Source organism: Scleropages formosus, chromosome 3 (assembly GCF_900964775.1).
Source record: "Scleropages formosus chromosome 3, fSclFor1.1, whole genome shotgun sequence".
Classification (NCBI taxonomy): domain Eukaryota; kingdom Metazoa; phylum Chordata; class Actinopteri; order Osteoglossiformes; family Osteoglossidae; genus Scleropages; species Scleropages formosus.
In genome coordinates, this window is record NC_041808.1 from 6,506,543 (window position 1) to 6,518,684 (window position 12,142).

Consider the following 12,142-nt stretch of genomic DNA (forward strand, 5'->3'; position numbering starts at 1 on the left):
CAACTTTTAAAAAAAAATTATATTGTTACATTTCAAATTTGATGTATAGATTATATCCAGTATACTTTGCTTATTTTATATTTTTATTTTTTTATTTTCTGTACAATACGTATATTTCCTAAAATAATGGGATTTATTCCTCCAAATAATTTAAAAAAATTTACAATTGATTTTTGTAATAGAGGAAGGTGTCTAAAACCAGTGAGTTATATACTAGTCTAGATTAGCTCTCTTATGTCTCAGGGTACTTTTGCAAGAGTCGAACCCAACCCTGATAAATGTGCAATCTGCAGTTTTAACCAAAATATTCCCATTGAGAGACCAGAATAATGTTAATAATGCTTTTTACAGAAGAGTTACAGGTTACAGTCAGCAATTAGAACTATATTTGCAGACTCAACAATATTACTTTATAGTTGAATATGTAAATATTCATCCCCTATATTATATGTTCCGGTACTGTGATTTGCAATATTTTATTGTGTTGTGTTGCACTGTTGTATTTATTTTGCACTTCTGTATTGCTTTGCCCTCTTATCTTTTCCCACACTATTGCTTTCTATTGTTTCTTGTTTGGTTGTATCAAAGGGACTCTGATCCTGCTGTAATGACTCCAGCTTCCATAGCTGTTGATCTGTTTGTTGCACTTTCCACTGTCAGATTTGTGAATCCATGCTGACCTGAGGAGAAAACATGAACGGTATATGTTAGTGTCTTTTGATGCAAAAGTACAATACCAGTCATAAGTCTGGTAAAGGCTTATGACCCAGTGAGGTGCCAAAGGCTGTTTTCCACTTGTTCCATAAGACTTTTTAAACTGTGTAAACTTGTCTGTAAAAACCAGACAGTGCTGCTTCAAAGTATATGCAACCTATAAGAATGGTCATTATTCTTCAATAAAATATTAAAATAAACCTATTAAATCCACACACACACACACACACACACACACACACACACACACACACACACACACACACACAGTCTGAAACCACTTATCCCAAGTGGGGTCGCAGCGAACCAAAGCCTAACCCTGCAACACAGAGCGCAAGACTGGAGGAGGGCACAAACCCAGGACGGTATGCCAGTCCATCACAAGGCACCGCAAGGAGGACTCAAACCCCAGACCCACCAAAAAGCAGGACCCGGTCAAGCCTACTGCTTAAAATAAACTTGTAAAATGAATAGAAATTATGACTTGCACACTTGATTCTGCTTACCAACTTTGTTTAACCAATACAACTTGGGATTCACCTGCACTGCTTCCATTATTCTACTACACACTTGATTTTCGCTGAACCAACAAATGGAATTAGTAATTACACACCTATTATGCCAGATGAGAAAGACCAGCTGTGATTAAATTATAGTTTTGTAGCAAAATAAAGGAGCACAAGGGTTTTACATACTGTAACAACCCGCGTTACTGTGTTTAGGTGGGAAACCTGCTCAATGTAAATATTTGTATTGTGGGGAAAAAATGTGGAATGTAAGTGTGCAGTCACTGGGGGCACTTCTGGGGAAAATAAGGGGGTGACTGTGTCCATCAGTGTATTGGGAGACAGCCTGCGGGCACTAAGCAAGCTGGGGAGGTTGGTTTGAGGTGCAGGTCCTGGAGGAAACGTGATCCTCGGACCAAGAGCATTATTTTCCTGGTGCCGGTGCACAATAAAGTGTTTGAGATGAACACTGTCTCTGCATCCTTCTTCGTCTCATCCAAACCCACAGTCCTGTGCGCCACGATACCTCCAAACAGCACTGTGTATTTCAATACCTATACTTTTACCAAGCAGAAAAAATTAAAATTGTAAATGTGTGTGTGTGTGTGTGTGTGTCTGCAATGAGCTGGTTTTTTTGTCAGATGTCTTTTGTAGTCTAGTATGCTTCCAGAATAGGCTCAAATCTGCCACCACCCTGCCTTAGGATAACTGAAAGGGAGTGAGAAAAGTTCATAGTAAACTTGAGAATATTGTACATTTTAAAAATATTATCTTCTACAGGAGGATTTCATTTTAATTGAAGTCTGAAATGTTTTTGGCATTACAATACCCTGCTGTCCTAAATAGTGTAGAAGTGAAACACAGGTAATATGGTTTTTCTTTCTTGTCTGGTGTGATGTGTTAATTAGAGGTTAACAGGGGTTCTTGGGAACTGATATGTTTTCTATCAGGATTTCTCACTCATATATCAGATTTACAAAAATATTGCAGACCTACATTTTCACGATCTTCAGATATTCAGTATTTTTCTCTAAAACACTGAACTAATAAATATATCTATCATTTAAAGTAGTTATACAGGTTCATTACAGGAACTGATTTTGGTTAAATGTCACAAGTTTTTCTAATAATATTTCTCCAAATTGGTATTTTTCTCAAGATTGATTTCTCTGTGATTTATGCAGTGTGATACACAAAAACTGGGAATTAACGCTGCCTTTCTTCCCTCTCGGTTAACCATCACTAACACCACCATGCATTCTTTTGACTCAAAGAGTTCAGTTATTTATTTCTACAGTCAAAAGTGATGTTGCATTTGCAATGGAAAGTGTAAATTTCACAATGTACTAAAAGCATTTTAATAGCTGTAACTCATAAAAGGGTCACCTTTGCATGTTGAGTTGTTATGAAGAACAAGTGTCTCCCAGTGAAACACCGCTCAGCAGATTCTCAATCATCTGAAACAAAATCAGAAAGAGGCTGGATAACAGTATTATTTTCATTACATAAGAAATTGTCAGGAATAATAAGTTCACCTGCATTGAAAGCATGGTACAGAGGTTTCATAGTAGTTAGGTAAGAAGACAGAAAAATAGATTACCGTCTGTATCAGCTGAGGATCTTTGGGATTCAGCTGTAGACCTTTGCTAGTCACATGAACCCTCAAGAACACCTTATATGCTGCAGTAAACATATTGAAAAAGAATTCACATGTGTGGTCTGAATCTTGATTCAAACATTATTTGCACATGATAATATATGATTGTTCCCTTGAACATCAAGCTCATCTGCTAAATTGTGCACTGATTTAATGGAAAACTACTTATAACCCTCCTTTTGGTTTAAATCAACATTTCCTTCATCTTCATGACACTGGAGGAAATTTTTTATTTTATAAAAGCCTATGAAGTGTAAAAAGAAACTTATTATTATGTCTTTTCGTTAGAAGTTTTACCTTTGACACAGCTGAAAGATGTTTGAAACACCCAGCGACCACTGACATTGACATTTTTGCTCAAAGTCAACCCTGTGACTGAAGTAGACCACAATATATTGTAGTAATGTGCTGAATCTCCTGAGCTATAGCCAGCCTGAACCTAAGACAGACAAAAAGAGAAAGCATTTAGATATTTTATGGACTGGAATCATTTAGACTGATAACAAATGTGTCATAAATTTGCTAAAAATTTACAAAATTTTAAGTAGAACTATTATGCTTACCTGTGTATTTGAAAGTAGATCTGAGATCCGACCGTAGTTGAACAGTACAAAGGACTGACCTCCGTTTGAGATCAGAACCACCTGGAAGGAGGTTTCCTGAAAAGAGAAGTGTATGTATGGGAACTGGAATTTGTTCTGGAATTCTTCATTAAGAAAATCACTGGAAACAATAATGCTTGAACATCACTGAGGGAGTTGGTCCATTTCTGGGACTGGAATTAATGATGTTTTTTAACAGAATTTCAAATCCATCAAAAACTATATTACAGAAGAAGTCAGAATTTTCCTGTGGAGGAGTGTAGAATTCAATCAGCACATTTCTGGGATTGAAATAACTACAAGCTGACAAGTCTTAAGACTTCGTCTGAAAATAAACATTGAGGCGTGCAACACCATGGGTTTGGATGGGGCAAAAAAGAATGCAGAAACAGCGTTCCTTACGAACGATTTATTTAAACACCAGTACCAAAGAAATAATGCTCTTAATCCAAGGACTCCATTTTCTCTAGGACCTGTGCCTACACCCAACCTTCCCAGGATGCCTAGTACACGCAGCTTCTCTCCCAACACACCCATCATTTCCCTCAGAGGTGCCCCCAGTGGTTACACACACTATTTACAAGTTACCCACAATGCAACTTTTTACATTTAACATCTTCCCACCTAAATGCCAGTAACGCGGGTCGTTACAATATCACAAAATGCAGCGTTCTTGATTCTTTACTCAGTACTCTCAATGTTATTTTAATCTGAAACAACTACAAATAACTTTGCTATTTCAAGGTGCAGTGCCAACGAGTAGCGTCTTTACCGTGTCCATGTTGTTGAAGGCCACACTGTCCCATGTGGCAATGAAGACCCAGGTAGCAACGAAGTTCAGCTGAGGAAAGTACTGGTTTATGTCACTGGTGGCCCGTTGGAGATCACTGCCACTGGTCACTTGACGGTAAGAGATGACGCCACTTTTTGCGTTGTTCCAGTAACTCCATAAAGGAGCAATGGCAACATAGCTAGTGTACAGGTAAGGGTAAGAACTGCTCACTGATTGGTCAAATGTCAGTAATCCCATGTTCTTTACCTAAAATAGATAAACAAATAAAGATCAACGACACTGTCACAACTGGTGGTCATGCTGACAGGAACTTGTTTTACTGTGTGTCCAAATGCAGACGGAATGGGTGATACTCTTAAATGTGCGCAAATATATATCTGTGCACCGGGTGAAGTAAGAAAGGAATCAGCGATATAATACAAAGAACACGGAGCGAAGAGATGCGCTGAGTGTGTTCTCGTAGGGGAAACTGAATTAGTACTGAACCCAGAACCCTTTATTACCAGTGTACAGCATATTGGAATGGGTTGTGGTTTGGTGGCGAACATGAAACAACAACACGACGCAATAACAATATACTGAACAATCACCATGTCAAGTAATAAATAAAACAACAACATGACTGAAAACTGAAGTACTACATTACCTGTTAAAGCTATTAAAAAAAAATTGGAAGAAAGTGAGAATGGAGAGAAAAGCATTTAAAATGACATTTTGAGGTATTTTTTTAAGAAAAGTTTGAAATAAGTTCTAATGTAGTGTTCTTGTTATGAAACTTGTTATGCGACTTACATAAAGTTGGTTGTATGCGTTTCCAAAGTATGGAAACGTGTTAATTAAGGGGATCGCAGAGGAACTTCCGTCATCCACACTTGGGTTCACTGTGTCTCCATTGCTGGGCCCATATGGGTAGAAATTTTCTAATACAAATGAGAGAAAAGTAAAAATCTCAGACTGCAATGGACTTTGGGTCCCATCCAGGGGTAAACTCTACATATTCTTGCACTCCACAGTGCCAGGATAGACTCCACACCACCATGACACCATGACTGGATGAAGATGATTGGTTAAAGGAGTCCTGTACAGCAAAACACTTCAAGAGCTTAAGAAAATGTATTTTCATCCATATATATTCTTATTTTTACATTAAAGGCTTTTATTGATTGTATTGTATTCTTTTTCCAGCTCTATACCCTCACTAGGGTGCTGGAGGGTTCGTGGGAGTTTGCCCAACCAGTCCATATGTGTTTTGTGGACCTGGAGAAGGCATTCGACCGTGTCCCTCGTGGCATCCTGTGGGGGGTACTTCGGGATTATGGGGTTCGGGGCTCGTTGCTACGGGCTGTTCGTTCCCTGTATGACCGGAGCAGGAGCTTGGTTCGCATTGCCGGCAGTAAGTCAGACCTTTTCCCGGTGCATGTTGGACTCCGCCAGGGCTGCCCTTTGTCACCGATTCTGTTCATTATCTTTATGGACAGAATTTCTAGGCGCAGTCAGGGAACGGAGGGTGTCTGCTTTGGTGGCCGCGAGATCTCGTCTCTGCTTTTTGCGGACGATGTGGTCCTGTTGGCTTCATCAAGTCAAGACTTGCAGCGTGCACTGGGGGGGTTTGCAGCCGAGTGCGAAGCGGCGGGGATGAGAATCAGCACCTCCAAATCCGAGGCCATGGTTCTCAGTCGGAAAAAGGTGGATTGCTCCCTCCGGGTTAGGGGGGAGTTGCTCCCTCAAGTGGAGGAGTTTAAGTATCTCGGGGTCTTGTTCACGAGTGAGGGAAAAATGGAGCGGCAGGTCGACAGACGGATCGGTGCGGCGTCCGCAGTAATGCGGTCATTGTACCGGTCTGTTGTGGTGAAGAGGGAGCTGAGTCGTAAGGCGAAGCTCTCAATTTACCGGTCGATCTACGTTCCTACCCTCACCTATGGTCATGAACTCTGGATCATGACCGAAAGAATGAGATCGCGGATACAAGCGGCAGAAATGAGTTTCCTCCGCAGAGTGGCTGGGCGCACCCTTGGGGATAGGGTGAGGAGCTCAGTCACCCGGGAGGAGCTCGGAGTAGAGCCGCTGCTCCTCCGCATCGAGAGGAGCCAGTTGAGGTGGCTCGGGCATCTGTTCCGGATGCCTCCTGGACGCCTCCCTGGGGAGGTGTTCCGGGCTTGTCCCACTGGGAGGAGGCCTCGGGGCAGACCCAGGACACGTTGGAGAGACTATGTCTCCCGGCTGGCCTGGGAACGCCTTGGGGTTCCCCCAGAGGAACTGGAGGAGGTGTGCGGGGAGAGGGAAGTCTGGAGTACTCTGCTCGGACTGCTGCCCCCGCGACCCGGCCCCGGATAAAGCGGAGGAAGATGGATGGATGGATGGATGGATGTATTCTTTTTTATTCTGATTCTGGTCTGGCTCTTATCTGGTTACAAAGTATATTAAAAGTGTGTTCAAGTGCCCCTGTGTATTAAAATCTAAATTACACTGGAAACAAAGACTGTTGTTGTAAATAAAGCCTTAAATTTTTGTTCTCTCTACCAATTCTATGTGCAGCTACCCATGTAAGGTATGGTGGATCAAATGGTGACATCTGACAAAGTGACTTCTTCGAGAATCACGTGTCTGTAGCTATATCTCTGTTGGTGAAATTCACTTATTTGCTGTTATACAGCACTTTGGCTAAATGTGTGTGCTAAATGAATGAACGCATAAAATGAACATTCATCGGGTGATGCTGTTTTTCATTTTGAACCTTTTTTCCCATTTTACCCAGGAAACCGTCTTTATTGAGTATGTGCTAACTGCGTGTTGTCTTTGTCACTTTGTTGAGGAAAAAAACACTATATAAAATTGTTAAATTACTTTTTCTGTGCTTGGTTAATTGTGTGTTGCAATACAATATCTCTTTCTAGACTGCCATCAGCTGTTATCATGCAGTGCTGTAAACATATTTTGTCTTGTCTTAATCTAATGTCTTAAAATATATAAAATTTCTAAAAGTTCCAACTCAAGTTACTTTTTAGGACATGACACTAACTTATCCAATAAGTTATCCAATAAAATAAACTGCATAATTAATATTGAAAACTTGCTTCTTAAACCCATCATATCAGTAAAAATATTTACCTTGGAAGAGACAATCATTCAGACAGTAATCGGTGCGAAACACCCAGCGACCCGACGTGTTGACATTACTCGTGAAAGACAAGTCGGTGATGTTGCCTTGGAATGATTCGGCCATACTGAAGTAATTTGATGAATTTAATGAGTCATATCCAACCTAAAAAAAAGAACATTAATAAAATCAAAACCAGGATGTTTTGTTTACTTCACTGCCAGAAACGGTCAACAGTTCGATCAACCAATGGGAACAGTAACGAATTAGCACTTCTATGGACTGTAGTATAATCTTGACAGTTATACCTTGTCAGGTCCGCACACGTCCTGCGTCACCACAGTACAATGGTCAGGAAGGGTGGGGGGAGCCATTGATACTTGGAACCCCAGAGGATTAATTGTCTCCCTTCTTCTTTCAAGTTGGGATGGGGAATTTTTTGAATTTCTCTCCAGTGTTGTCAGCTGACTTAATGTATTGTTAATTATGTATGTTATATGTGTTATTTGGGGGTGCGGTGGCGCAGTGGGTTGGACCACAGTCCTGCTCTCCGGTGGGTCTGGGGTTTGAGTCCCGCGTGGGGTGCCTTGCGATGGACTGGTGTCCCGTCCTGGGTGTGTCCCCTCCCCCTCCGGCCTTACGCCCTGTGTTACCGGACAGGTTCCGGTTCCCCGTGACCCCCGTATGGGACAAGCGGTTCTGAAAGTGTGTGTGTGTGTGTGTGTATGTGTTATTTTTCAGTAACATTATTTAGCATTCTAACTTTGTTCAGTGCTCAGTGTCACTGGTGAGCAGTGTTCTATAAAAACTAATTGAATTCACTTGAATTGTGTCTTCATCCGAATTTCTGAATCTTGTGCAGCACACAAATATATGATACTACCATGTTCACATTTTTCATGTTTTAATGCAGTAACTAAGTTATAACTGTAGCAACAAGCATATTATTATGTTTCTTTCCCCAGACATGCACTTCAATCAATGAGATGATACTCACACATTATAATTTAATAAATCACAGACTCCTTACCTGGACATTTTCACTAGTTGGGGCAAGGTTTCCATAGTTCATCATGACAAATGACATATTCCCATCTGAGACCAGAACAACCTGGAACATGGTGTCCTGAGAGGGACAGAAAGGTTGCATAGGTAGATTTTTTTAAAACAAACAAAATTGTTATTGCTGTTTTCATTGCTGGTCTTGGAATTTATGTAGCTGATTTACAATTTTAAGTAATTTTTAAAAAATGTTCACACAAATATAGTAATGATTTTCCCTGTGAATGAACTAGCCACACTCTGGCACAACGAATAGATATATTCTTCTTAGTGGTTCGGCTGGGTTCAAGTCTGGGCTCTATGCAGGCCAGTCAGGTTCTTCTTTACAAGACTCAGTAAACCATTTCTTTATAGACCTTGCTTTGTGCACAGGGGCGTCATCATGCTGAAACCAAAATCCCCAAACTGTTGCCTCAAAGTTGGAAGCGCACTAACGTCCGGACGTGAAACAGACACAGATGAGTTTTGCTGTTACGACCGGACACAGGTGTGAAATGCAATGATCTCAACTGCAGTGTTGATACAAGTGCACAGTGCAGACCCGGAGATATTAATTAGAAACGGTGCCCATATACTTTTGGCTGTGTAGTGTGTGTATGTGAATATACCTATATATAGCTCTTGCCCTTTCAGAAATATTTCAGTTTCAGCATGAGATCACCTGACAATTCTTCACCCCAAAAGTGCCCAATATCTCTGAAAACTGCTCCAGAAGAGCTGAGAGGACATGTCTTGATAACACAATATATCACACGGTTCTATAGGAAAACTGCTTGTGGAAAATTTTGCTATAGTCTTGGTCCAAAAGCCTGTAGTATTTTGTGTGTGTGTGTGAGGTGCTGCTGTCCAGCAGAAATGGAAGAAGGCTGATAAGCTACATGGCCACCTGAGCAAGACAGACTGACTCCACCAGAAGGATTTGTGGGGTTCTTACTGGTGTCATCAGTGTGCAGTGTTGTGGACTGTATATTTTGTTTGAGACCTCGTTCTCATCCATATGCACTGAAAGTTGTATGAAGGCTGTGTAAATAGCCTGTAAAAACCCCAGCTGTGTATTATGTGTAAATCATTTTTTTTTTTTTGTAAATAAGTGTAAATAAGCAACTGCCTGTTTTTTTCAGTTACAAGACAGGCTAGATTGGTTTTTTGGTTTGTTTGATTTGATAGGGTAAGTAGGCATCACTAAGGGCAGGCTTCATTTCTGTTTGTTGTGTTGGTGTGGCACACCCCTGGAGTGACGGCTTATGGGTTGCTTGTGTTCAGTAAAACAGACCACCTTCTTGCAGTGTGAAAGAATTGGTGACCTTCTTTCTGGTGGTAGCTGATCTCAACAACCTTGTGTCACTGCCCAACCCTAGACTGGGCTGTAACAGTTTGCAGTCATCAGCAGTGTATACTTTTACATTGAACTACTATCTGACACTTACATTGTCCATTGCTGGTTGATATTCCAGCCAGTTCCATGTGGCAATGAAGACCCAGGTAGCATTGAAGTTCAGTTCAGGAAAGTAATGGTTTATGTCACTAGTGGCCTGTTGGAGGACGCTGCCACTGGTCACTTCACGGAAGCTGCTCACACCTCTTTGGAGACTGTTAATGTTCATCCAGAAAGGAGCAATGATATTATTTATTGAATAGGTTGGGATGGTGGCAGAGTAATAGTAGGGTAAATTTGATCCTAAGCTCAAGAGCCCATTACCATAAACCTACAAGTGGAGAAAAAGAACAATATGAAAATTCTTTTATTAATAAAAATCACACATGTTCTAAGCTCCATGAAGCTGGCTACCCTAGAAACAGCACAGAAAATCCCCTATAACTTGTTACTACTGTGTTTGTGCTGTTTTGTGCCAAGACAATTGAAGCTTGTGCCATTTTTGTTTTTAAGATAATAGAAATTATTAATTGCAGGCTGAGACATCACCCAGCACCCCTATAACAGCCAAAGAGATCCGAAAGCCAGCTCATTCATTAGTGGTACTTTTGTGCTCTTTGCGCTGTTGAAAGCATCATTCCATTTCTTTTACTTTTTGAGATATTAATAATTATTAATGAGAAATTATATAGCATTATCATATTTAAACAGGTGTTTAGAAACTGTAAAAGAACAAATTAAAACATTTGCAATGTTTCCACTTACAATTGTTCGATAATATTTGCCACCAAAGAAGGGAAAATTGTTTGTCCAACTCTGACTTGAATAATAATAATAATAATAAAAGTAATAATAATAGTAATAATAATAATTCCAGAATTGCTGTATATCTCCATTATTTGTGCCAAATGGGTAGAAAGGTCCTGAAAAAGCAGAATAAAACACTTTGAAATAACAGACTGGGTATTCATTCACAAAATTATATACAGTACAACAAAACAAGGAAACAGTAAAAAACCACCCAAAGAGATTCAGTTTCTTTGTGATTCTATTAATTATCCAATCATTTAGCTCACACTTTTCTCCGAAGTGACTCAATGTTACCATACTAAGATACTTATTTGTCTGTTTACAAAAGTCACACCCCAAGATACACCTCTTCCGTCCTCCAGACTTTGTAATGAGACTTTTCATTTCTTCCTCTACAACATCTAACCTTTTATCAGTGAGTACGCTACCTACCTTCTTGTCAAGACCCTTGTTTTCTCCAGACTTGATTAGGGTAATTCATTTTCAAATAATCATAATTTAATGTTTTTGTCTTCCTGTGTTTGCCATCTGCTCTCACCATCTCATACAAAATGCTACTACTGCTTTGGTTTATAATATTCTACAATATACTCAACACTCCACTGCTCTGGTCCCTCCACTAGCTTCCCTTTCTCCGAAGTCTCATACTGTCTTGATCATAACCCCTGCTTTGTTTGCGTTTTCTCAGTGGGTCTTTCCTAATGCACAGTGAACAATTGCTCATTATCTTATTTCAAATTTCACTCTCAAACTGTGGCATGAGCTGCCATTTGACATCAGCTGTGCTAAAAGTCCTGTCCTTTTGGCACCTTTGGAAAATTTCTCTTTGCTTGTAACCTTGGAGCATCTTAAACACCTTCAGCCACTGCAGGCCATTTCACTCTTCTGTTTCCTAGGCTAAAACCATCTTCTTCCACAGCAAACTACAGTCTGCAGTCAACAATCTACACAGACTCTTCTCCATCTTCTGCCCTTCTGCCTCTCCATCCTCTTCTCTCGCTGCTGACGATTTGCTTTGTTGTACAACAGAACAAAGTTAACTCCAGACATGTTCCCGACACTGTCCTGCCCTCATCATGCTGATTCTCCCTGCAAAGTCTCATTCTCTACTTTTCCACCCCTGTCAGAACTCCTGCTCTCACACAGAGCCACAACCTCCTCCCTCGATCCTATCTCTTCATTTCTTCTATAGGACATTTTGCCACAACTTCTCTTATCTCCACGATCATCAGCTGCTCATTGTCCTCCAGTTTGATTCCCATCTGCCTTCAAACATGCCTTCATCTCTCAATTCAATTCAATTCAATTCAATTCATTTCTACAGAGCGCTCTTCTCACACAGTGAAGCACGGTGCTGAACAAAGGATCAGAAACATAATACAAATAAAAAGTTGGCCACAAATTAAATTACTACAATACACACACACACATTTTCAGAACCGCTTGTCCCTTACGGGGTCACGGGGAACCGGAGCCTACCCGGCAACACAGGGCGTAAGGGGACACACCCAGGACAGGACGCCAGT

At 40.5% G+C, this 12,142-nt stretch overlaps 1 protein-coding gene and 1 long non-coding RNA gene across 2 annotated transcripts; both read right to left on the minus strand.

Moving 5' to 3' along the window:
- Positions 1–244: 244 nt before the first annotated feature.
- Positions 245–7,396, minus strand: LOC114910253 (sushi, nidogen and EGF-like domain-containing protein 1). Its single transcript, XM_029250597.1, has 8 exons — positions 7,381–7,396; positions 5,065–5,192; positions 4,252–4,518; positions 3,441–3,536; positions 3,175–3,316; positions 2,821–2,900; positions 2,607–2,677; positions 245–680 (listed from the first exon to the last, which is right to left on the minus strand). The coding sequence occupies exons 3-7, from the start codon at positions 4,507–4,509 to the stop codon at positions 2,624–2,626; spliced, it is 630 nt and encodes a 209-aa protein (XP_029106430.1). The 5' UTR covers positions 4,510–4,518; positions 5,065–5,192; positions 7,381–7,396; the 3' UTR covers positions 245–680; positions 2,607–2,623.
- A 61-nt stretch (positions 7,397–7,457) lies between these two features.
- LOC114910254 (uncharacterized) lies at positions 7,458–9,959 on the minus strand. Its single transcript, XR_003797571.1, has 3 exons — positions 9,859–9,959; positions 8,400–8,495; positions 7,458–7,534 (listed from the first exon to the last, which is right to left on the minus strand). It is a non-coding gene; the product is annotated as an uncharacterized LOC114910254 (long non-coding RNA).
- Positions 9,960–12,142: the final 2,183 nt, after the last annotated feature.

Bases quoted from the DNA above. Each gene is read 5' to 3' on its own strand.
- LOC114910253 (XM_029250597.1), bottom strand. From the start codon at position 4,509: ATGGGATTACTGACATTTGACCAATCAGTGAGCAGTTCTTACCCTTAC. The intron at 3,317-3,440 runs GTAAGCATAATA...TGTCTGTCTTAG, and splicing joins ATCTACTTTCAAATACACAG to GTTCAGGCTGGCTATAGCTC. The intron at 2,678-2,820 runs GTAATCTATTTT...ATTTTGTTTCAG, and splicing joins ATCCTCAGCTGATACAGACG to ATGATTGAGAATCTGCTGAG.